This window comes from Dermacentor albipictus, chromosome 10 (assembly GCF_038994185.2).
Source record: "Dermacentor albipictus isolate Rhodes 1998 colony chromosome 10, USDA_Dalb.pri_finalv2, whole genome shotgun sequence".
In the NCBI taxonomy this organism is placed as follows: domain Eukaryota; kingdom Metazoa; phylum Arthropoda; class Arachnida; order Ixodida; family Ixodidae; genus Dermacentor; species Dermacentor albipictus.
The window spans coordinates 25,058,006-25,085,202 of NC_091830.1; the positions used below are offsets into that span (position 1 = coordinate 25,058,006).

A 27,197-nucleotide genomic window follows, 5' to 3' on the forward strand; every position below is an offset into this window, starting at 1 on the left:
CACCGCCTAAAAATGCTAACATCCTCTAGAAATGTTCGAGAACTATAGAAAGGTCACGGTGCTATATGTGGCATTCAAGGCGAAATCAGTTCGTGAATTTATGCAGCACAGATTTCAGAACTATACAGACAAGGTCCGAATATTTTCCAGCCATAAGAAAAAGAATGACAGTGTATCCTCAAAAGTGTTCCTTGTTTTTTTAAGCTCCGTCATATGTTCATCAAAAAGAGGCTTTGTAATTGAGTCTTTTTCTATTTTTTAAAGGAATTTTTGGATGCCAGGAGCACTTAACGCAGCCGTCGGCAAATCAGAAAGAGACTTTACACAATAATGAGAGCAAACGAAAAAAACAAACGATTAAAAAGTATAAGTTATATTTACAGCGGACAATGTGAGACATAACGATTGTCTTCATCGGGGCAAGTCTCCTGGCTTCAGTGCCGAAACTTTGGCTGTAGTGTCAGACTTCCCTTTTCGGACACTCGTAATGGATACACTAAATAAGTACGGAGGTGTGATACGCGTCCTTTTTGTGCAGCTTGCTTAACGTTACCTTTCTGTTCCTATCATACATGTTCCTTATCATGTGAAGCAGACACTTTCACTCCCACTTTTATTTCCCCTGTCCTCACCATTTAAAAATTTCAACCAATACTGACAGCTAATATCCCCCATGATTTTCATGTCTTGCCTGCCTCTTTGCTTTTTTGGCCTTGGCTAACGAAAATCGAGCCCCTCAGTTTTCTCAATTATCCTCGCAGGTTCCTTCTCAGATTTTACGAGAGGGCATGTGCAAAGTGCGAGCCCTTTAATGCTGAGCAGTTGGCCACGCTGCAAAGCTCAAGGACCCCTATGTAGACCTAAGGGTGAAGCATTCGCTTGCGTCATTGTGCAACCACAGTACAAGGTCAATGAACCATCTCTCGTCCACGCGTCCTTTCCGTGAGCCTAAATGAAGCACCGCGTACATTCAAGCCATCTATAGGCTTGAATGGCTAGAATCACTGGCAACACGTTTAAGTTTTCACCCGATGGACAATGCCTACTCTGTGGAACGTCTACTTCGAGTGACCGACCAGGTGAACGCACCCTCTAACGCGTACTTCGTTTGAAACGCCTCGTCGGCGTCACAGCATCGCTTCCCTATTCCCGACAGACGACGCGGGATGGGATCAGAGGTCAGGAATGCAGGCAGCCGCGACATGCAAGAGGGCACTGCATTACGCCAGACTGGTTCCCAGTGCCTCTCCTCTTTGGCTCGGCCCAGCCTGCAGCTGCAGGTCCGTTGAATATCGTGGAACTCAATCACGTTCAAAGCTAAACTCCGCCCCCCCTCCTCGACTCCTCAGTGCGAGAAAATGAAACTGCCAACCACTGTAATTCTCTAGGCCCACACTCTCTTCTCCGAGCGTCTCTGGATCCCTCTTCGAACCCCTTTCATCGGCCACTTTCAAGCATTCAAATACAAACACAATCTCTCTCTCTTTCTCTCTCTCTCTATCTCTCTGTCTCTCTCGCTCTCTCTCATGGTGTTGCGCAGTTCCGGGACATTCTGGCCCGGACACTCTGAATGCAAATGATGCTCTCACCCTTCTCTGGTACGGGTCGGGATGAATGACTCCTCGGGTGTTTTGCCGCCGATCGGCGGTCGATAAAATCGACCTTAGCGTGATCTGCCCTGCGCCGGGCAAAGCCACTGCCTTCTTTCTTTTGATTAGCGCTCCTCAGACTCTCTAAAGCGTTGAAGCCACATGCTGAAAGACTCATAACCGGCGCGATAAGGAATTTTCGAAAATAGCGGACCACGCGTAAGCGGACGCATGCTGCGGCTCCACGTTCGTTACGGCGCGTTGCAAGAGTTTTTGGGTTCCCTGCAAACGCGGTGTCACTGACCCTCCTCTCAGTATGGGGAGACACTTGCCGACACTTGCAGACACTTTCCCACCGTTTTTCCCTAGAACGATCTGATAACGTCCCATTCACGTTTCGGAGAACAGTAAATGTCTGTAGTTACGCTAAAAATGAACTGTTGTCCGATCGAGTAAACTTCTAAAAGGCATCAATAACATACGTTTCGTATATAGAAGGCGGAAACGTTCAGACTTACTCCAAACTCGCAGTATGGTACATGCCAGCTGGAGAGCCGTGGCCACACCCGACACTGGCTCGAAAAGCGATTCGTGCACTGGTGCAGTACTTGAAGTGCACCGGCTTAAGAGACCGTTTATAGTATCCTTGTGTATGGTGTCCCTCCCACACGTACTCAGTGCTTACTCTCTCCCTTTCTTCCTCTTTTTGTTCCCCTTTCCCCCACCCCAAGTGTGGGGTAGCAAACCGGATGCTGTTCCGGTTGACCTCCCTGCCTTTCCTACCCTTGTTTTCTCTCTCTCTCTCTCTCTCTCTCTCTCTCTCTCTCTCTCTGGAGAGTTGTGAATAAGGAGGAACTGGGACATTCGACAGGGCATTGTTTGTGAACGGTGTAGATCAAGAACGATAAGATTGCGCGAGGTTACGCATTACAGCGGAGGAAAGCAAACAGAGTTATGTGCATCGCACAAAGCTGCGACACTTCACTAAAGCTTCACTTCGCAATGGAACATGCGCGTTATAACGACATAACTTTCGGGAAAAAAAATTATCGTGGAACGTTGTTCCTTTTCTTTAAAAAACATAGTGAGGCAGCCTTGGCGCTGTCGTATTTGAAGGCCAAGACCTTGTTTCCAGTGTTCGCCTGTATGCTGTTTTTCCATATAGCTGTCGTCACTCAACTACGCTTGTACAACATCATCTAGCCGCATTGCAATACAACGTTCCACCCCGCCTCACTTCATTTCGTATGCTGTCCATCCCGGTACATTTCGCAAGCATATCACAAAATGAAAAGCAAGCATAAAACACGTATATATATCATACAATAATCGCTTATCCCACTAGTCTATTGTGTCGCGCTAGGCCGCTGTGTAGTGTACATTTTGTCCACAGCCTTCCTTGAACGACGTACAATCGCGCACCGTGATCTGTGATGCAAATTGGTGCAATGAAACAATACTGACGGGCTTTCTCTTGGACGGGACAACTTACAAGGTGTAGTTTTCGCGAAGTCGTGATTGCGTAGGTTCCTTTTCTCAACTTTTCGCATAGCACAGAGACAATTACAAATGTACACCTCGCTGGAAATAGAAAACGACCTTCACAAACATCTTGCCTTGAACTTTTCAAGGCTGAAGATATTAAAAAACACAGCCGCTAACATACATGGACAACCTGGATGAAGGTTCTAGCGCTTGCACATTTTGTCCCCACCTATTTAAAGCGAGATGAGCGGGAATCGTTTCACCTATGCGGAATGATTGAAGCATAGCTAATTGACCTGCTCAACGAAAAGCAAAAATAACTATCAAAGGCGCTCACGGGACTTGAAACTAACGACTTCGTTCGGATTGTTAGAGGTCATCATCACCATCGCCATCATCATCATCATCATCATCATCATTATTATTATTATCATCATCGTCATCGTCATCAGATGGCTATGTCAAATCCGAGAGCTTGCTCTATTGTCGTTGTGAGTTCACAGTCATAGACACTGCTATATTCTGCGGTTCTTGTTTCCTCTTTCGCGTAGCGACATGAACAAAAAAGTGAGATCTCTGCCATAGTTTGCACGCCACAAGAGAAACCAACAACATGTACCTGCTAATTTTCAACCGACATCTCAAATGATCGTTCCGCAGCAACATTTGGCGTAACGTACGTTTTCCGCTGCACATAATTTACTATCCGTGTTCATTTCGAACAAGACGAACACGTTAGGCGATCGACAGCCTGTGAATAAACGTTCGCGAATGAGAAATACACCGCAACGTTGCTTAGATTATTCACGTCGCATGACAACGTTTCCTCGGATTCGCCAACCTCGAAACGCAAGCTTTGATTTGAATTCTGGTCGGATTCACGGTGGCTTTTTCTCAGAGCGGCGGCTTTCCACTGGGAAGCAGAGAAACCAAGTCGCGCAGAAGTATTTCAAGCTTGAAGTGGTTGATGTAGACAAACCCTTCCACAATAAAAAAATAAAAATAAAGGAGAGGGTGGGCGATTGTATTCGTCGCAGTGCGAGACCACGCCTGTTATCAAGTGGTCTGCGCCGTTGTAATGCGATTACACACACCAGGTCGGGCACAAACTCAAATATCATTGCGCCATGGCCACTCAAGGCACGCAGAATGCTCGCAGCAACGGCCACGTGCCACCATCCTTTCCCTCTAAAACGAGGAAAAGGGGAACAACGCAGGTGAACTCCTTACAGATGAACTCCTTAAGCCTCGAGGGATGCGATACATAGAATCACGAAATCGCGAGGCAAGCACGACGGGGCCAATGACCTTAGGACAATGAACTGTGCTAACCATCGGAGCCAGGCACGCGGAAACCTTTCGTCAGGACTAGTTCCTTCGTCACCAGCTGGGTGAAGTCAGCAGTATTTATATGCCGGGTGCTTTAGTTTAACGTCAACGGAACTTTAAAAAAAAGCGCATCTGGCGCATTTAGCACAAATCTTCTGATTGAGCTGGAGCCACGCGAATAGATTACATGCGTTAATTGCACTAGAAATGAATACACGCAATTTCATAATTGGCAAGATAGCACTAATTAACTTTCCAATTAATTACTTTGGCGCACATATTGAAAAACACTAACCGAGGGCAGCGGGTTTCGCAACACACATCCGGTCGAAAGAAATTTCGAAACTCAGCTGCTTCGAAATAATGGCACTGTAATTCCGCCTACAATTTGACGCGGAAAGAATTATCTGCCTACTTCTGCCGTTGCGCTTCATGTACCGTTCCGCTCCATAACACGGTTGATATATATAATTCTTTAAATTCTGTTAACGGTAAACTAAAAAAAACGTCTGTATATATGTGTGGGCAATTGTAGATTGAGGACACACGTACGAGAAAAAAAAAACGATTCTTTATTTCCTACGTTTAATAAAGCATCGTTTTTTGCTTACGTTCGTCCTCATGCTACAAGTGCCTGTTCAACTACCGGATGCCGGCAGACTCTCTCGCTCTCTCTCTCCATATATGTATATACAATTTGAGTTGTGCTGAGGCTGCGGTGTCTTCGGTTGATATGAAACTATGCTGAGCAGGTATGACTTCGAAAAGCTGCGTCAGCTTCTTGCAAAGGCGCCATGGCTCAAGCTATTGCTGTCTCAAGGCGCGGGACGGGGTCGATTCCGAGCACCTCATTACTCAAAGTGTTGCAGCACTAACGAGCTATTCAAGGAAAGAAAAAAAAAGCGACGAGAGAGGCAAAGTCCCCTTTAACGATTTGCTCGGCTCGAGCCGACCTAGCATGGTCTCGGCTAGCAAAACGAGATACAAGCTACGTGAAAAAAAAATTACGTCGGGCTGACTAAGAGATTCCGAATGAACCAGGAATCTGCTTATAAACAACCTGTGCGCCTGATCTGAGAGAACGCATCTTCATACATGCGACGTTTTCAATAACGATCCTAACACATGCCCCCTCCCCCCCCCTTTATTATAATTCTCGTTTCGTTAACTTCTTCAAGAATCGACCCAAAGCGGCAAGAAAATAAAACGGACGTATAGCAGACATGAGTTCATTGGAAGTACGTACGAGCGCCTGTCTAGCTCAGGTATTCGGGTAAAGTACGAGAAGTTAACTTGAGGAGCTCCAGGTTTAAATATCTTGCTCGTCCTTGAGTAATGTTTATGGTAGCTAAGCACACTGTTTACCCTCCAAAGTGTATGGTTTACTTTCATAAACGTTTAGCATCAATCGGGAAACTCTGAAAGTTTGCAGCTCGTTATCCCTAGCCTTAATTACGAACGAGGAAGAAAGGAAGAAAGAAAGAAACAAAGAAAGGAAAGAAGAAGTAGAAAGAAAGAAAGAAAGAAAGAAAGAAAGAAAGAAAGAAAGAAAGAAAGAAAGAAAGAAAGAAAGAAAGAAAGAAAGAGTTCTACAAAAAGTTAAGCTAAGTAATAGTGAGAGTATGAGCAGGGATGTCGGTCTGAGGTACCTTCCTCTATGCAGCTACAGTGTGCTTGGGAAAAGAAGGAAAGAGCGAAGAGGAAGAAAATGGGTGACGATGACGACAGAGGGATGAGGCAAAACACAAAACGAACAAGCGTACTCATTTATATTAGTGTCCGGGCCCGCAGTCTTGGGAAAGTCTAGTAAAGCTTGGATGGCCTGAAAACTATGGCATTGCTGCTGCTAGCCGCCGTGGTGGCGTAGTAGCTGGGGTGTTGTGCTGCCGAATACGAGGCCGAGGCTTCGACTCCAGGCCGAAGCTGTTGCATTTCGACGCTGGCAAAATAAAACATAAAATAGTCGTGTTTTTAGGCCGGCGAACACAATAAAAGGACCCGAGTCGCTGAAACATTTGTCCAGAGCCATCTGATACAGCGTGCCTCATAGCTTTCTTGCAGAGAATCAATCAGTCTTACGCGCTATGTCGCTGGAAATTTTCGGAGGCGTCAAGAAATTATCGCAAGATTTACCCTACAAGCAGCTTAAAAAGTGCTGTGCTATGTGCTCTCTATCTCTCTTCCCCTTCCCCATCTTTTATCGCCCCCATCCCTCTCCCATGTGTAGGGTAGCAAACCGGTTAAGCTAAACTGGTTAACCTCCCTGCCTTTCCTTCTCCACTTTTTCCTTCCTACCTTCCTTCCTTCCCCTTCCCTCCCCCCCCCCTAAAAAATGAGAGGAGGGGGCAGGTACAAGTATAGGTGGGGAGGACACAAAATGAAACATTCCAATGTTAAACATATATGCAGCTGTGCATTTATGCAACTGTTCAGCGAGTGGTCTTACGCACAATATGCTACACCTCGTCGTCTCGAAGATGGGCTATGCAAACGTGTATTCGGCAAAGTGTTATTCCGCTTTATTTGCGCTTTAACAATTTTTTTTTTGCGCAATGACGTCCTCATTACGAGCAGTGAGTAACACGTAGTCTCGTTGAGCGGGATTAGGACGGGAAGAAACGGCGTGGACAGGACAGACGCCCACTTACACGTCCTGGCCGCATCGTTTCTCCCCGCCCTCATTCCGGTCAACACTATACACACCGTGCGTGATGCACCAACTGGCGCAACAGTCGACGCTTCTGAATGAGTAACGCGTCAGCTGTTGCGAGAATCTGTGCCTTCGCAACTACGCGGAGGGCCACGTCGGCACTCACGTGACCCCAGGGGTGCAGTTGAAGATCGCCATGCAGACGTGCGCCGAGTCATGGTTTTTCTTCCGTTATTATTCTTCCGTTTTCTTTTGTTTTTGTTTTTTTGGCGAGGGGTGAGAAAGGATTCCTATGGGTGTTGTTTGAGAAAGCACAACCACGAGGAAAACATTAACGCTAACAAGGCAAGCAGACGGTTTGGGGTCGGAGTCAGCGGGCGGTCAACTTTCGTAACTTTCCAAATGACCTCCGTTGATACATGTGCTGGCGAGTAGAGAGACACTGTTCGAGTGGTGCTAGGCCAGTGCGCGCAAATTACGAGTGCGTCATCATTGTAACGGCCATACAATTTTATCTTTTATTTAGAGGAGGAGAAGGGGGGGGGGGGGGAGTCGAGGTTGTGGCGAGCAGTTAGCACGGAAATCGGCCACACAGGAACCCACGTGGTAGTTGTTATACTTAGCACAAGGTAGTAGGTTCAACTGCCTGCCGTGGTGGCAGTTTCTGGATCTGTTCAAATTGCAGAATAAGAAGACGACAATAAGGAAAAATGCTTCTGTGCGCTTTAGGAGAGCTCCAACTTGGGCAGGTTGGTACAGCATTCTGTCAAATCCGCAAATGTCCTAAACTGTAAGATTACGTGTTTCTTTTTTTTTTCTTTCTTGTAAGTGTTTTAAGGCGTTCCTTTTTTGCGTTTCCAACAAATCTCAAAAGCACCGCTGGGGCCGGAAATCTGACCTGCGACCGCACATGAAGCCTAACAACTGCACCCGTGTGCTCCTGTGGGTCCCCTTGCTAACGGCCATCAAGATGATAGCACCAGCTACGCCTTTCTTATGGAGGTTCTAATTAAACGAGTGCCTTGCACTGGGCGGGGTGAACACGATTGTGGCCACAATAGGGTGTTTAGCCACATACCTTTTTATTTGAAGCTAGAAATCTCAACAATCCCTTGGATCTCAGCCGTACCGTGAATCCCTTCACGGGGACTGAGTGTGCGCAGTAGGAAAGTGGGACGTGTGATCACGTGGTGCGCTATCCTTACGTTGAAATCGCGAATTGCTCCGTTGCGTGAATACAGCTCAAGTGCGAACGCTTACTCATTATGCCGAAGTGGATGGAGCTGGTCAAATGGGGAAATATATTGAATCGATCCTTTAACATAAAACTTGTATATATATATGAGTTTTACGCGGCAAAATCACGATCTGATTATGAGGCACGCCGTAGTAGAGGCGGACTCATGAATAATTTTGACCACCTGGGGTTCCTTTATAGTGCACCCAACACCCACGCGTTTCTGCATTACCGAAATGCAGCCCCCGCGGCCGGATTCGAACGCGCACCCTCGGGCTTAGCAGCGCAATGCCAAAGCCGCTAAGTCACCACGGCGGCTCTAATCCATAACATCATGAGAACTTACATGCATTTATAACACATTCCCAGTCAGAATTACACAACCTCATAAATTTGTAGCGCCTAATTCACAAATTACTGGTCTTTGTGAACACATTCCAAACATAGACAAGCGCATTAAACTCACTACATACAATTTTATAACATTTGTAGCGCACGCTTTGCTAATAACTCTCGTTTTGTTTGTTAATGTGTAAAAATTATCTCTCTCTCTCTCTCTTTCGGATGTGATATAATAGGTATTTCAAGCCTACATTTCCTTATCTTGAAAAATCTTGCACCCACCACGTGGTGGCTTACCGGCTATATGATGCTGAGCTGCTAAGCACGAGGTCACGGGATCTAATCACAGATGCGACGGCTGCACTTTGGTGGAGGCGAAATGTAAAAACGCCCATGCCCTGTTCACTGTGGCCACGTTAAAGATCTGCAGGTGGTCAAAATTTATCCGGAGTCCATCACTACGGTTTGCCTCATAATCAGTAATCAGATAGGAGTGTTGGCACGTAAAACTCCAGAATGTATTGCAATTATAAAAAAAAGAACTTTGGGTACTACATATAGCGCCGCAGGAAGGACGTTCCCCATCTTTCCCTGATTTCTTTAACAGGAAGTCCCACTCTGAAGGTATTCTGTTTTTTTTTTTCGTGGCCCAGAGCATTGTTCTTTAGGGCTTTTCAATTACCGCTGCTTTATTTCTCCTCCTCGAAATGGCAATGTCATAAGAATAAACAATCGTTCAAAAAGATGTGTTTACATAAGTATTTGATATTGGAGTTTAAAGGGCTGTTCCACCATCCTCTATACCTAGCGGGCAGAGCCGCATTTGAAGAAGGAATGTTTAGTTGTAGCTTCTTCGGGGCAGTTCAGACGTTTTTTGTTCGGTGTTACGCCGAAATTGTGCAGTCTCTCCTTTTTTGGAAGAACTTGCCATCGTGTCCTCTTGAAAGAACCGTGTCCTAAATCAGACTGACCGTTTCTTTTTAGGAGTTTTCTGCTTTCCTTATTGTGTTAATTTCTTGCATGCGAATGCTTCGTTTATCTGCGTTGCCGGCGTTTCCTCTGCGTCTACTTGCGGGAATTATTCATTTATTATATTCTTCATGAACCTTACAAATTTCTAGAATATGGGCAGTCATTCTGCATTTGTAATTTTGTGTTGTTCGGTGTTGAAGTACATTAGGAGCGTGCTTAGCCAATACGCTACTAGTTGTTGTATTTGAACATTGCTATCTTGAATTACGCTTGATTGTGCTTTAATGGCTAGTAAAAGCAAAATGATTTCTGTCTGGCACACTTAGTCCTCCTCTGTCTCAAGGCAACTGAAGTAATTCTTTTCTAATGGGTGTGGTTTCCTTTATCATACATACGTACTTACAGTAGTTGTGATTCGGATTATCGCTACCAGCGAAAGGATAGCTAGTCTTGCTACAAAAATGCGTATGCACAACTTTTCATTTCGATTATGTCGATTTTTACTTTTAGTGTTGAGTCTGTTGTCACTGCGTTTCTGAGTGTTTTCTCCATTCTGTTTCTGGCAGCTTTAAACTTTTGCTGCGACGGCTTTCCCGGCTTAAAAAAAAAGCGCCTTGTGCTTTTTCCCTTTGGGCAATTTCCATTTTGGTCGAAAGCTTTCGTGTTTTGCTGAAAATGAAAGCTGTGCTTTTACTTAAGTTTCATTGGGCGCCACACAATGCTGAATACTTTAATAAGGTACCTAACGCTTGATTCTTATATTTTATAGATACGGAGACGTCACTTGCATAGACTACGACTTAAACCATGTTTTTGGCCAAGTAAGGAGTAGCTTTAAGTTTCATTGAATTCATTTGTCTTTCTAAGGAATGGGTTAACTGATAAAAGAACTCTGGCTCAGAGTACATCGTTGACGTACTACCCTGGTGACATTTAATCGGGTAAAAAAGAATTAAATTATGGGGTTTTACGTGCCAAAACCACTTTCTGATTACGAGGCACGCCGTAGCGGAGGACTGCGGAATAACTGCAGGGCTGACATGAATTCACCGACTGACGAAAACTCAGCTATGTCCCGCACGTTGAAGCTTTTCGGGGTGTTTTTATTTATTGTTACGCGGCTTCTAATTGCCGCGTACAAAGATGTAATTATATTACGAAAGTCTTCTGGGAGGTATATGTTTACGCTACTGTATGTTATAAGCGGTAGAAGGCGTTTGAATGTCTACGCATTTCAATGGTTACCCAACGGAAAGACTGTCCATCCGTCCCTCCTTCGCGTAAGACGATCGCTTTCGAGATACCACTACCAGCCAGCTGTGGAAGAAGACGACGACGATCGCGCTAGCAGTGGCACGAGCGCGTCTCTGTGACCACGTGACGTGTACCATCGGCCACGCACCAGAACTGTGGGGCAGCCGTGGCTTCGGATCGGAACGTCATCAGCGCACCTGGCGCCGCCACCTGCAGTAGTTTGCTTGCCTGGATGGATGGATGGATGTTATGAGCGTCCCCTTTGGAACGGGGCGGTGGGTTGCGCCACCAAGCTCTTGCTACTATACTGCTTAATATTCTACCTAGGTTAAACAATGAAAAAAGAAAAAAAAAACACTATGAACTACCACGCCCAAATTTTCTGATCCCCTATTGCGAACTGTGCTTTTGTACGTCTCCGTCTTTTGTCGTTTCCCTACTTTTCTTCCACCAATCCTCCAGTCGCCTCTTACTAATGTCTATTGCGGACATGTTTGCTTTACCATTGCTCCCTCTGAACCCAAGGGCTTCAAGGAGGCCAGTGGTGCCTAAATCGACCGCTGGGTAGACGTCTTCACATTCTAATAAAACAATGCCTCTTCAGTTCCCGTAGCGCCGCCTACCGCAGCAGTTGGTGTCGCCGCAGCGCTGTGGCGTTTACCGTAATGGCACCAAGACAACCGGAGCCGCTTAGCGAAGGAGAACGCAAACGCAGGAACGCTGAGTATCAGCGTGAATACGGATCACGCCAGAAACAAGTGAACGGCGTTGCGCATAGCGGAGAACTATAGCGACGCGCTGCTGAAACGCAACAAACAACAGGAACGATGCTAACGCCAAGACCACCCGATACCGACGCTTAAAGGGAAAGCTGCATAAGTTTCCTTCATTTCCTACGCGTCCCTCGTCATTTCAGCCCACGTCCACATCCGCTGCCGGCCCTCTATAACACGAGTGGACATCGTCTCTACTCGCCTCTTCTACGGCGCCTCATGCAGGTCTCACTTAACAGGGCGGTGTTGAAACCGCGCTTCTCCGTTTCACGGTTCTTTCACGGTCGTTCCCGCAATTATACCAAACGCACCAGCGCACGACCACTTAACACTACGCCGTTACTATGAGACGCTTACGCATCATTCAGATGTAACTCCCCGAGGAGATTCTACGCATTATCTTTCATTGACCTAGCGATGCCAACGCGTTTAGTTTTTATTATTTTTCCCTGTGTAAACAAAAGTGCCTTGGATAGACTTGAGAGAAGGAAGCTATAATAGCGATAGTGTATATGGGACATCAATAGTGAATTCATCTTTGCACATCCTCCTCGACATGTGCCTATCTGTCACCGGTTTTAGCATTAAGCCTGACGCCCTGGAACATTCTATAGGTGGTCCTACAATACAATTACTTACCTAAAGTAACACTTTCAGCGTAAACAGCGAACTTTTTATCTTCCAATTGTTCCAGTGTTTAAACAGAGCTAAAGCACCTTAAGTAAAACTCTTACTTGGGCTAGTTGGTTCATGCTTGAAGTAGTAAAGGGCTGACATGCAGCTGGTCTTCTGCGCCTTGCCTTCACTACTTAAAGCACTTTAAGTGTGAGCAGACTGAATCTGGCACAGCTCTCTTTCAAAAATGAAGTACCGTAAAAAACGCATAAAATACGAGCGTCTTGTTGCTAGAGTCCCAAATTTCTGCCTTCAGCTAAATGCGGATGTAAAGAAATATTTCTGCCCGAAAATGGGCTCATAGTTTGGGTTTCCATATTGTTGTGCGGCTATCGTCATTCTCATCATCCAAGATGGATAGATGGAGGCTATGAGCGTCTCCGTTGAAACGGGGTGGTGGGTGGTGCCATTAAGCTCTTGTTCTTATTTTTCCTAATGTACTAGCTATCTTTAAAAAAAAGCAAATGATTCCCACCATCAAACTCCGAACCACTACGGAGAACTCTGCTTTTGTACGCCTCCATTGTGTTTGGTCCCTTTTTCGGCGAGGCAACATCCAATAGCCTTTTATTAATCTCTACTGCAGACATGTCTCTAACCTGTCTCGGTTGCGGACACGTCGCCTCCTCTTCCTAAAGATGACGAGGATTTATTGGCATCCCCTATTACACAGGGCACTGACAAATAGTCGCCTAGCCTGCTTGATCTAACCCGATATGGTATAAATGTTCTTTACAGTGGAGCTGTTAGAACCTCGCTGGGTTTCTCTTGACGTCCGCAGCTTCGCCGAGCTGGCGAAGAGAGAGTGAAAGTAGAAGATACAAATAGCATCGCCCAGCATAGCGACGCGGCAAAGGGTGGGTGGAGCCTAGCGGGGGAGAAGGAGCGTTTGACACATGCAGTGTTCATTCAAAAGACTATCGTTCATTCCACTATATGTCGCATGCTGCGATGTCTTCTAACTTTGCTTTGGCACTCACTTGTCAAGGTCGCCCATGGGCACGGAGGCATCACGGTGACTGTACGACACTGACGCTGTGACGACGGAACAAGGAATAATTATTGATATCGGTGGAACGACACAGGCGTACAATGACATATCATTTCTTAAATTATGACGATGGTATAATGAGGATAACGTGATGACGACATGATGGCACTGAGATGACGATAAGTGACGCAACGGTATGGTGACAGATGCACGATGGCGTCTTTAGGACGACGACGCAATGATAATGGCATTACATTGACGACTAAATCACGATTCAGCCACGACAGACGATTACGATAAAATGACGGACAAAGTAATGACGTCGATGGATCGACGAAGGTGGTATGGCGACTAGGGCATGGTGATAACGTGATGACGATAGTGAAACGGCAACGTGATGACGATGGCATGATAATGGTATCACCACGAATGCATGACGAGGACTGTATGTTGACGATGCAGTGACGACTGTAGAAAGGCAACGGCACGAGGACAATTGGATGACAATGAGTGCAAGATAACAACAGCACGACGATGACTGTATCACGAAGCCTGTATGAAGATTATGGCCCGACTTCGACGTCATCACGACAACGGTTTGACAACGGAGGCATGATTGCGACTCACGATGAGGTGAAGACGATGGCACGGCGAGAATCGGATGACAAAGCTGGGATTACGACGACACAACGACGAGGACGCCATCATGACCACGATCCCATTTCTAGAGGACCAAGCTATCACACAGCTTGGCCCACTGGGTGGCGTTGGAAGGCATGACGGCGACGGCATGGCGAGGTTAGGATCACGAAACTGAAACGAAGACGATGAGAGGATCACGACGGCATCATCCCAAAGAGCGCACATCTAGTGGCCCAAGCAGGTATACAAATGGGGTCGCTGCAGGTCAGATTAGACAGGACAAGACAGGAAAGAACAGAACAGACAGGATAGGACAAGACAGAACAGAACAGAACAGAACAGAACAGGACAGGACAGGACAGACAGACAGACAGACAGACAGACAGACAGACAGACAGACAGACAGACAGACAGAACAGAACAGAACAGAACAGGACAGGACAGGACAGGACAGGACAGGACAGACAGACAGACAGACAGACAGACAGACAGACAGACAGACAGACAGACAGACAGACAGACAGACAGACAGACAGACAGACAGACAGACAGACAGACAGACAGACAGACAGACAGACAGACAGACAGACAGACAGACAGACAGACAGACAGACTGTCTGTCTGTCTGGCATGATTGGCATGGCATGTCTGGCATGATGACAGACAGACAGACAGACAGACAGACAGACAGACAGACAGACAGACAGACAGACAGACAGACAGACAGACAGACAGACAGACAGACAGACAGACAGACAGACAGACAGACAGACAGACAGACAGACAGACAGACAGACAGACAGACAGACAGACAGACAGACAGACAGACAGACAGACAGACAGACAGACAGACAGACAGACAGACAGACAGACAGACAGACAGACAGACAGACAGACAGACAGACAGACAGACAGACAGACAGACAGACAGACAGACAGACAGACAGACAGACAGACAGACAGACAGACAGACAGACAGACAGACAGACAGACAGACTGTCTGTCTGTCTGTCTGTCTGTCTGTCTGTCTGTCTGTCTGTCTGTCTGTCTGTCTGTCTGTCTGTCTCTGTCAGACAGCTGACGAAGACTGCTATTAGCATTTATTAAAAAGTAAAGAAATGTCCTTGACTGCTCTGGGAGGTGTCTCTCCCCAGCGTAGGGTAGCAAACGGGATCTTCCCCACTGTTTAACCTACCTGCCTTTCCCCTTTCCTCTCTCTCTCTCTCTCTCGATACCCCCACACGCTCATGCGGTACCACCTTGCAACCTTTACCGCCTGTCTTAGACGGCACTATCTTCGAGATCGGCACACGGAAACGGTTAGACACTCACAAGAAACCGCCGGTTACTACCCAGAGAAAGCTAAGTGCTTTAATAACAGCGGCAGTGTGAGTCAGTGACACGGGTGGCAGCTAAATGCGGAGCAATAACGACGCGGAGCTCGCTTGCAGGGAAGTCGGGGGATACTTTATTTAAACGTGCCCTTGGTGACAGCGCGCTCCTGTGAGATGGATTGGATGAAGGTGCGGAGATGAAGGCGGTGAGTAACGTGCAGAAAGAGGAATGCGAGGCGTGCTCGAGGATAATCTCACGGCTCCCAAATGCGTGCCGTCGCGGAACGCTGACGTCGGCGAACACGTGTAGGTTACGCGAAGGTTTTATTTAGAAAATGAAGAGGGCACGCTGTTGTGCGGTTTCGAGAAGGACTTGAAGTGCGGTTTCTATTTACACAAGTGCGCATGCGGTTCAATTACAGCGAAATATGTAAGTAAGGAAAGGGTAGAAAAATCCTGTTGGCTGCCCTACGCTGCGAGACTGGAGAGAGAGAGAGAGAGAGAGAGAGAGAGAGAGGGAGGGAGGGAGGGAAGGAGGGAGGGAGGGAGGGAGGGAGGGAGACGTAGAAAGATAATATAGACACAGAGAGCGAGCCACACCTGGTATGAACACAGGATCGTAGCAATCAACAGACGTTAGCGCTAAACAATACTACCACCATTTATACAGGTCTCTTGCCCTGAACTGCGATTTGGAACTAGCAAGGACCCGTTAGGTTTCCAGTTACTGTTCTTTTCCAGTCCAATTTAAAACAGTATTGCAGCAAAGAGAGTGTTCGAAACAGCGAACATCTTGTCAGAACACAACCCAGTCAAAATCTGCGTGTAACACGCTATGGCGCGGTCACAATCATTAGCCAGGATCGCGCAGTACAGTAGAACAGACAGAAAATAGCAACTTGCATCGCTCCCTCCCCCACTCTGTTTCCTACTCCTACATCTCTTACCCACTTTCCCTCCTTCTGCAAAAGAGAGTTGGCAACGTTAGCCACAAGGCCACAAAGAAAGAAAACTACGGTCACTGCCCCACACGTGCGTTTTGGAGAAAACAAGAATAACAAGTGAAAGCAGCAAGAGACAAGTTCGGGCAGCCTGCCATGATAGGTGTAATGCGGGACACTTGATGCTGTGCTCGATAAGGAGGGAAAAAATAACAGGTAGATGGAAGTGTGATAGCCACTGTAATGTCTCTCTGGCTACACTGCCAAGGTGTAACGAAGTAAAGAGTTTGGAAGATAAGAGAAACGAGATAAAGGTGGGAAAAAGGTCCGCGTAAGCGCAAGAAAATGTCCAACGACTCCCGCGGTATATATATATATAAGAATGTCTCAGACTGGAATGGCAGTGCACGAGCTCAGTTTCACCCCATGTCATTCTCTGCAAAAAAAGAAATGTGAAATAAAGAAATAAAGAAATGTGATTTTTTTTCTTTTCAGAGAGAATATAGAATTTCTTGCTTCGTGTGCAGTGTTTACTAAAAAGAATGCCTGTGCGAATCAGTTTTGGAAGTTTGTTCCAGTTTTCCACCCTTTCTTTTCCCCTATTGACCCATATTTCCGGGCTCCCTTCGTTCGATCCATACTTCCAGGGCTTCCTTTTTCTCCTTGCAGGGTAGCAAACTGAACATCTTTCTGGCTTACTTTCCCCTATTCCATTGGTATCTCTCTTTGTTGCGGTTTGTCGTTGACCTCAGATGAGCCAGCGAAGCAGACACAAGACAAGCGCTGTTCGAGACTTGTGTAGTCTAAGCTCTGCTCTCGTTAAACCTGCAAGTACGAACTAACTAGCGCAGGAACACGTTCTGTTAAAGAAGAGGATTACCGTTGTCAAAACGTTGGCTCCAAACTATAAGTCATCATATGTTCGACCATAGTGGATCACTTCGTGTTTCCATCGTGTTTCCCGCAAACAGCTTGTTTTAACTTTCAATGCAACATTTAAAAAATTAAATTATGGGGTTTTACGTGCCAAAACCACTTTCTGATTATGAGGCACGCCGTAGTGGGGGACTCCGGAAATTTCCACCACCTGGGGTTCTTTAACGTGCACCCAAATCTAAGTACACGGGTGTTTTCGCATGTCGCCCCCATCGAAATGCGGCCGCCGTGGCCGGGATTCGATCCCCCGACCTCGCGCTCAGCAGCCCAACATCATAGCCACTCAGCAACCACGACGGGTTTTCAATGCAACATATATTCGAAGACATTTCGCCAACCAAATTAACACGGTGCTACTAGATGCGCCTCGTATTCTTCAGCCCGGCTCTAAAAACTTTTGAAAAGTTATTTCGAAAGCTTACTTTCCTGTTTTCCTTCTTTTACGGAAGTTTATCCGTAGAAAATGAAAACACGCTTCTTACTCCTGCTTGAGGCGCGTTGAGTGCCCGGACGACCTCATGGCCTTTGGCGTGTTTTATTCGCGGCAAAAAAAAAGCAATACAGAAGAGAAAACACGGCAAAGAGTGCAAGAAAAGTTTCAAGGGGTGTGAAGGAGAGAGTTGTCCTGTTTTGCGCGACAACGTCCTCTGACGTCGCTCGTTTAACGCGCGTGCTCTTTCGCGATGTCCTCCCCCCACTGAGCTTGGAAAATGCGCCTCCGCGTCGCGGAACATGCCCCGGCGCTTTCAAGCCACCCGCTGGGTCGAAAATATCCCACTGGCCCCGCACGACACAGCGCGCCCCGCCTCCACATCCTCATCCAAGATTCCGAGTACCGTATAAACACGAGCATAATGCGCGGGACAATCATCGCGCCCCACGAAGTGTAGGAGAGGGAAAAGGAAGTATCCTACCAAAGTGCGACATGGCCGACTAGATATCTGTTCACATAAGCTCTGAAAACATGGTCTCGCGGTAGTGCAAGGTGCAAATTTGTTTGGCCTAAATCCGATAATAAAACACGAGCAAACAGAAAAAGAACTACGTAACGGAGGCTGTATTTTACGGTACAATCAGTTCAGCGCAGTGTAGCGAAGACTAAAGTATAGTTGCCAGCAGAATCGTGTAGCCAGAAGGCGTCAGACAAACATCGCCTTGAAGCACAATGGTAGTGGGGTGCGAAGCACGAGGAGATGTCAGCCAAAACACGCAAGTGCAACGTACGAACATTTGGCAAAATGTCGTGGGTCAGCCTCCGCTGCGAATTCAAAATTGGGCCACTTGTGTGCACGCGTGCGTGTATGAGAGAGAGAGAGAGAGAGAAAGAGAGAGTGTGTGGCGTTGTGGGAGCCTGTACCAACTGTCTCGATCGATGTGACTGCTACGCTAGATTTTACCCTCAGCGTCTCTTCCTCCTCCCTTGTTTCTTAGGCAAACACTAACCCTAGTGGTTCGCGCTCTCGTTATCGTGTCGAATGGGGTCATTTTCTGCCTGCGAGTGACGTCACTGCCACCGAATTCTCGAGCTCCATGTGCAGAATTTCAGCCATTCACAAGCCAGGCCGATAGGATTCACAACGAGAAATGACCGGCTTTTTTTACCCAAACGACTGCGCCCGTGAACATAGCGACGTTTAAAAACCAGCCCTGCTTTTTGTTGCCAAGTCCGCTCACATATTGCTGGAGGTTTGCCGCCGGTGCAAAGTGAAACAGGGTCACTGAACACGGAGAATGCATTGCAATGCAGAAAAGCACAACCGCGTCGAGGACGGATGCCCGTCATGCCTAGAAGAACCTTGCAACAGAGAAAGAAAAGCGAGCACTGTGAGGGTAAGGGAAAGGGGTGAGGAAGGAGAGGGAAACTGTATACACCATCCAATGATTTATGCCTCGCACAGTTCTGTTAGGCTGCCCTGGGAGGGACGCAAGTGTCCCGTCCTCAGGAGCGGAGGAAATAGCTTTTTTCTGGCAAGCAGGTGAGGTCGCTGGCTTTGAAAGGTCAGGGACAGGTATAAGGGTGCAGATATTTTTAATAAAGAAAGGAAGCAAAACAACAGCAAGAAGTCGCTAGGGGGAAAAAAGGAAAGTAAACGTTTTGACCACCTTCATCTAGCCCTTGCAGGAAGTAAATAACACATATTGGAAGCTTGTGAGAACAAACCGGAAGCCTTGAGAAACTTGTCCCAGTAATCAGACGCAAAAAAGAAAAAACGATGAGTGTAACAAATTTACAAATTTATTTTTCGCTTCCTAGCCTAGAAGTTACGTTATTAATAATTTACAAGTTCGGTCGTATATTTCTGTGATTGACTTCATAGGGCTGTATTATAGATTTTATTTGTTTCTTTTCTTTCTGCCCTATAGCTGTCTCCTTCATTTCCCTCACTACGGTTGCTGACAGCTTCCGAAATGAAGAAAGACGCAAGAAAATAAAACAGGGATATGCAGCGTTCGGTAGAAAATTGGGGCAATCTGTGGAAAAAAATGAACACGGAGGAACGACCTTCCAGCACGGGCAGTGGACGGGAAAATAAATTTAGGGTGACGCGAACGCCCACACTTTCATAAAGGAAGCGGAAGGTTAAACGTACACGTCATCTCAGCAGTGCTTGACGCAGCGTTTCCGGTAAAAAAAATTAAAAAATAAAGCGTCATAGAGGTTTCGCAACTGCACTGGATTCCTGATGTCGAGTTTTTTTTTTCTTTCCGTCATGTATTGCAAGGAATTCTGCGAACTTGGTCATAGACGTTCCAACGACGCGCATAGTTTTACTTATTGACGCGGTCAGAGCGAAGGCTGTGTTTATATATGGAGGGTGCAGCTGACGCCAGACATAGTACACGCTTGAAAGGCGGGCCCTTGAGGTCTCGAACTTTATGAGGCAGGCAAAATGAGGATGGCCGACAACACTAAAGGAAACCTGGGAAAAGTAATTTGTAGAGATCCGTTACGTTTTCCATTACTGGTGTTTTATAATCGCCCATCACGCCCAGTGACAGACCCTGGCTACAAAGGTTGCTGCGATATCCTACAATACGTGTTCTGTTATCACATCATTATAGAAGTAGGCAGCGATAAAACTTTTGTGGCGAAACCACTTCATTCTGCGTTTAAGGCTCGTCTCTGAAATTTGCAACAGAAAACAATGCCGTTACATTCACTACGGTATTGTTGATTACCGGGTCGAGAAACCAGAATAATAACTGTACTCTTTTATGAGAAATCTGCAGGACCAACGAATTAAAACGATATATATGGTGGCGACGGGGGTGGTCGTGATGGTCCAATACAGGTACAAGATATTGGGTACAGAGCCCAAAAAACATTGTTGGCTTAGCGAGAACTATGTACCCTTTTACAATGCAACGATTAAAGCGCGTGAATGCAGAAACACGCATGATACAGTAAGATTGACTGCAAACATTCATGCACGTTGTGCACTGATAGGTAAAATACAGAAACATATTCATGTAGACATCCCCTCCATTATGGAAGCGCAGCGGCGTCTAAGCCATAGAGGAAGGGCGGGGAGGGTGCAAATTTAACTGCGTCGTTAGAAGATACGGTCCCTAGAATTTTATTTATTTATTTATTTATTTATTTATTTATTTATTTATTTATTTATTTATTTATTTATTTATTTATTTATAGCATACCCACAGCAGTAGAAACAGTCTCCAAGACGCCGTAAGATTGCATGTAGCGTGAGACGTGAAATGGTCGTAAATGCTGGCGCTGAACCATAAATGTTTTATGAGGCGAAACCTCAAGCTAGACATGGTGGCAAAGGAATACAGAAGGAAAAATAAAGACACTTTTGGGCTTGAGTGGACGCTTTAAATCGGCTAACAGTTGCCCCTTGGTGGGATAAGAAATGCTCGTACAAAGCCTTGTACGCATGTAAACGCTTTCATTCCGCGTTGAGAACACGACAAAGTTTGGGTAGCAGTAATGTACGTATATGCCTTTATCTCTAATGCGAAACGGATAATACATGTTGATAAGCCTTCAAATGTGTTCTCGCAAATGATGAGCTGATGAAAAAAAAATTATGTACATCTACTCGCTTGATCCCTTGAAAGTGCATCATTAGCAAAATAAGACAGACATTTGGTTGTCTGTGTTTCTGTAGCAGTATTAAAGCAACGAAGGTTTCATCTTGATATATTTGAAATAGACAATGGCAAGTTTGTATCCGTTGAACAGGTTTGGGTTCAACTCATATTTTGTTCAATGTCTTTTTTTTTCTCCAGGGCTTTCTTCTCCCTTGCCTCTGCAATTGGAGATCTGGGAAAGTACTGGAGACGTCATCATGGTCGCTGGCTTCACGGCTGGAGATAATAACCACAGACTGATGACTGCTTGTACGCTGGATAACCTACGCGCCCTCCTTCCTCCTCGTTGTAAGCGTTAGTGGTTCTTGAACACAGCAGGACGCCCTTCACTAAGCGACGGTGGTATTTCGTGGGAACATTACAATGACTTGAAGCTGTGGACAAAGTGTGGACTACCTGCGCCGCCAATTCCGGAGCGAACACTTGTATTAAACACTCACTGTTGAACGCCAAGTGCCATTCGATCGAACGTGTAACTGTAACAAGGCTTTCGTCGATAAGGGTAAGAAAGCACGGCAGCTGGATCCGCATCGGAGGCCTCGACACGGTTTAGCGACTATTCAAGGTCTGAACGCTGACTGAACGCCCGGACTGAACGCCCAGTGTTGAACGCCCGCATCATCTGACTGGGCGCATAAGTGATAACGAAACGTTCGTTGGAAAGTGCGGCAGTTGGGTTAACATCAGAAGCCGTGACAGCCTTCAATGACAATTCAAGGTCTGAACGCCCGGACTGAACGCCCGGACTGAACGCCCAGTGTTAAACGCCCGCAACATCTGACTGAGCGCATAAGTGATAACGAAACGTTCGTTGAAAAGGTGAAGAAAGTGCGGCAGTTGGTTTAACGCCAGAAGCCGTGACAGCCTTCAATGACAAATCAAGGTCTCAACGCTCGGACTGAACGCTCAAGGTTGAACGCATTTCGCCGGGCCGTTCATTCAAAAACATGTTGAACGCTCAAAACGTTCACTGGTTAAATTGAGAAAGTACGTCAGAGTGAACTTGTTAAATCACGTCCTGCTCTGAAAGCACCACTTAGTGGAATTTCTGAGCAGTTATAAACAACGGCCTACTTTAGATTCCCGCAAGCTGTAACCGATTTTGTTGGAGTTTATCGGAAGCAAAAACTAGTCCACCTACGTAACGCCATCTTTTATTTATTTTTTCTGCCAGACAGCGAGGTAGCGGTGCCTTAGAAGCGCTCGCAAGGACTTCAGTATTACTGGCAAAGAAGTTCGTGCCTGAGACAATGACACGAAAAAGCGATTGCGCCGCGTTATACCTTTTCCTGACACCTAGGAGGGAACGCCAAGACTTGTCCACTGGGTGAATCAATAAACAGCCGGCAAAATCGTCTGGCGTTCCTTTTATTACCGGGAGCTGCCATTGGTTGAAAGAGAGCGTGGGTCCGCGAGTTGGGAAATATTTAATCTAAAGCCGTCGGTTGCGCGCTGTGACGAAAAAGCTGCTCAAAGGGCGCGGGTGTTTAGGCGCTACGGCGAAGCATTAAAACACTAGAAACTTTTTTCGCTTGTAAACGTCGCGAGGAAACTGCTCAACATACTGCGGTAGACACGCTGTCACCGTGGTAACATTGACATTGCAGTGGTCGACGCACGGACTCTAATAGATAGCATTGCAACCTAGCAGACTTCCTGTAGGTGATCCGAAATTTGACTGGCACAGTCACCAGGTCGGCGTACAGGGACAGAGTGAGTGTGAGTCTTGACAGCCGGGCCTTGGTAGGTAGCTTCCACCTAAATTGAGCTTTCGCAGCTTCTGACACGAAAAGGAAAAAAAAAAACTTTAGAAAACTCAATTCCCTGGCTCTCCTGCATGTAACGTCAAGCCATACAGCGTTCTAGGAACCGTTTTGTGCTCATCGGTAACTGTGATTGAGAAGAGATTAAGGCATTACATTTCCTATACGAGCTGCCTTCTGCGAAGACCTAACGGTGTGCCGATAGGGTACCAAAAGCATTCGGACGGTCCACCCAGCGAATAGCGACAAGTCGTCATTGTAGGCTCTGTGACATTCTGGGGCAGCACGAATCGAGTAAACTTGAAAAAAAAAAATACGAAAAAGAAAGACTCGGCGAGCGACCTGCCCGTGAGTGCCGCGAACCACGTGCTTCGGCGAGGCCACTGCGATGGAGAACGTCGCCGTGTCGGCCGTGAGCTCGCTGGAGGACAACGCCACCATACGGGAGTACCTGGAACTTCGGCTGGGCCCCCAGCACATCCTGCTGCCCATCGTGATCCCGCTCACTGTTCTGTACGTTGTGGTGTTCGTGAGCGGCGTCGTGGGCAACGTCACGGTGTGCCTGGTGATCGCGCGAAACTCGCACTTCCAGACTCCCACCAACTACTACCTCTTCTCCCTCGCCATCTCGGACCTGCTCATACTCGTCTTCGGTGAGTGCGAGTCCAGACTGTGTCCGGATGCTGTTTCGCTCGCAATTTTTTTTAAAGAGTGGCTTTCTTTGCGTGTATCATACTAATGCACACCGTACGGTGTCCCATAACGCCATAAGCACTCTTGGTGCTGTGACGGGGACGCCGCTTCGAGCCAGACACTCTAGTTGTTTGAAATAGGGAGCTGTTTTGCGGATGATGTGTGCGTGTGTGATATGTACGAGTGGGTCTTTCAGTGCATCACCGTTGTCATCAGAAGTAGCGCACTACGCGTGGGGTCAGTAGAGGGAGAGATAGATGGACAAGTTTTTTGAAAGCGCGAGAAAGACATTGCACAAAAGGAAGGCCAAACCCAGGACAGGCGGCTGTACCGTGTTTGACCTTTCCTTTTGTGTCGTGTCTTTCGTGCGCTTCAGAAATGTGTCAAGTACGCACCAACCAGACCCACAGGAAGTTTTAATATAGATAGACCTTTACTACCAGTCGAGCTTATGGAACATACATTAAGGTATATTTGTCTCGCTAGTATTTTTATGTGTGTTCCGTATTACTCATATGGAAATGATATAATGTCTTCATTGGAATACGTGCCGATTCCTGAAGGAAGGTACCGAATAAGTAAAGGAAGAAAACGAAACCATATGAATTTTGCAGTAAAGCTCTTCAGCACGATTACTGCCCTGACACTTTCCGGCTTCTGGGCCAGAGCTCAAAGGTGTATTCCAAAAGCTAGCATCTAGACGTTTTGCAGCGACACGCGCTTTAAGTGACCTCGAAGGAGAACCGCGGGCCTTTGAATTTAGTTGGGGCTGTGTCACGGACTCGTGTCTAAGCTTCGGGCGCTAGCTAATCCTGTCGCAAAGAGGGCAGCGTTGAACTTTCGAAGTAACGCACCGGAAAGTTGTATTGGAGGAGGGTGTACGGAGGGGGGGGGGGGGGCAGGGGGGGGGGCAGGGGGTAGGGAGCGTATGGGTGGCACATGGAGGGGCTAAAAAACGGTGGAAAAGAAAGGCCCCTTGTATACTCCCTGGAACATGGTCCGATTGAAATGGTCGAATGAAAATTCACGTTCTTAAAGTGACGCTTCATGTGACGTTAGAGCCATCGGGGGCATGGAGGTTCTCGCACAAGTTGCGCGCAGTTTGTTGTTTAGCGATAACAAAGGAAACCTTTAACCGCCATCAGCCTTTCGGTGTTTATTTTTTCCTTTGCAAACAAAACAAGTGTTCCACGCCTTCGTACTGCCCGGACTTGCGGAACGTTTGCCACTTAAGTGATAGTCTTTGTCCCGGCCCTGTATGCCTGACATATGACACGCTGAAGCGACATGTTGCTCCCTTTTATTTTTCTGGAAGCCACGCATTCTTAGCCGTTAGTCGCGCACTCTGCCGCCGTAAAGGCGCCGTCGGGTCGACGGCGCGAAGGCAGCGGGCGTAACGCCAAGTGGAGCGTTGAGAGCGCGAAGAGGTTGCAGCTGAGGCCGCAGATAATGAACGGTGTCAAGATAGCGGGAGATGCAGGACAGACAGGGAAACAGGGGCAGGGTGAAAGGGTGTGCCCCCTATGTCGGAAACTGGCATCTTCCTTTCTTTTCTTTTTTTTGTAATTTCTGCTGCGCGACGCTTAATGACACGTTGCCCGTAAATATCCTCTGTCGTGCTTTTCGCTGACCTGGAAGAACCGATGCTCGAGGAAACACGATGACACTGCCATCTTCGCAGCGCTCTAATTGCCTTCCTAACCACTGTTTGCAAGCGGCGCGTATTACAGCCAACTTCAGGCTGCTATCACACGCATGGGCGTTTGTCCCAACTTCCGGGGTGCTGGCGTAAAGAGCAGCTGCTATACATACAAACACTGACAGTGAAAAGAAATGCGCTAAGTTCCAAATCCTCTAACAGGATTCCCTCCAACGGGATGTATTGGGATGTACTACGTTGTTCCACACGCAGTCCCATCCATATAGTGAAATAATTTTTTTTTTACTTCGAGCTTCGTGCAGCAGGAAGGATCACGACATTCGCTACTACAACGATATAAAAAAACACAATGTGATAATATTGGCCTGTGCCTGTGGCCACAAAATAACTGTCAGTAGCATAGTTGCCGTTATGACGGTATACCCTTTTCGTGCTCCCATTTGACCAACGGCTACTTACTATCACTAAGAGTAACAGCAGTCACCCAAACAATGAACGTCTCTGTAGCCCATATTTTGACAAGGGGATTTGCTTTCGTCCTATCGGACGAGAAGAAGAATCTGGCGAGCATAAGTGCCCGTCTAGAAACGTTGGCTACAAAGACATCCCTTGCTCGAGCACTACTGATCTGTTGAGGACTACATCTACCTGCGAACAGCTTTTTCGGTTGGATTACTATCACTATACTAATACTACTAGGGGTTGCCACTCCTGTGTGTTACGAGCAAACAATGAAATGAAGGTACTAGAAAAGAAGGCTACTTTAGAAACGACTTCCTTGTAGAGGGTAACAAGAGTAAAGAGGAGGAGAGTACAGAAGACAGTACAGGTGAGGGAGCGGGAAGAGAGGGGGCACGTGAACAAATGGCGACGAATGAATCTTTGGAATTACGGTTTGGTTAAATGCATGTTCGGCTAGCACACATTCACATCAAGGCATTTCGTATTGTAAAAGGCCTATTTAACAAGGCACTGTGAATAATCACATGAGCAACTCAGTTTTATTGCTTGTTGAAGAATACACGGCTGCTTTTTCTTTCGAAGCTGTTTGGGGCCATAAAGATTATTTTTCTCTCGTTTTGCACATCTGTCTCCTAAAGTAATAGCAAAAGTTTTGGAAAGTTTTGAAAGGAAGCAAGTCTAAAGCTGGTTAATACTCCCACAAGTACAGCAAGCTTTATGACACGTTTCTTTTCTCCATATTTTATGACGCCATCTGAAGAGCACCTAAGCACCGTGGAGAGCGCATTGCTCTTATCGGTAATATTGGTAATGTATTCGCGCACGTCTCTGTGGTAATGTTGCATCAGTTCTAGTTCCCATCCGCAAAGTACATCGCTTTTTTTTTTAATCTGTAAACACAGCCATGTCCGTAACTGTTTGTGGATCTGCGCGCTTCGTCGGCCGTGATTCCCCCTGCAACTCCCACGCTTCCACTAATGCCTTCAGGCACGCCAGTTCCGATGTAAAAAGAAAACCAGTGACGTGACCGCGCATATTAGCACCGCTGTTCGTCCGCCCTATGGCGACGGCCTGTTGCTTTATCATTCTCTTTTCTTTTACCATCTATCGAGTTCGGTATCATACAGCTACAGGCCGATCTCAACATGAATCCCCGGCAGTATTGCGTAAGTGCAGAGCTAAATTTGCGTAATGCAACGTAATGCGACTGGAAGTAGTAGTTCCAAAAATGATCGGCACGAGAGCAAAAAAAAAAAGAAGAAAACGTTTACCGTATCTCTCCATTCGCTGGGGTCATGGGTGGTTTTATTTCCCCAGCTCGCACCCGTAAGCACGCAGTGGGATTTACGTCAG

At 46.7% G+C, this 27,197-nt stretch overlaps 2 protein-coding genes across 3 annotated transcripts in view; one reads left to right on the forward strand and one right to left on the reverse strand.

Annotated features, from left to right (window-relative positions):
- LOC139050500 (dermonecrotic toxin SpeSicTox-betaIB4-like) overlaps positions 1-27,197 on the reverse strand; it is a 275,782-nt gene that overhangs the window by 233,635 nt on the left and 14,950 nt on the right. The window lies entirely within an intron of this gene.
- Positions 1-27,197, forward strand: part of LOC139050499 (neuropeptides capa receptor-like) — an 81,578-nt gene that overhangs the window by 32,901 nt on the left and 21,480 nt on the right. The window contains exon 2 of the mRNA XM_070526949.1: positions 21,405-23,682. Within this exon, the coding sequence (XP_070383050.1) occupies positions 23,418-23,682 (265 nt within the window). The 5' untranslated portion in view covers positions 21,405-23,417. The remainder of the gene's footprint in view (positions 1-21,404; positions 23,683-27,197) is intronic.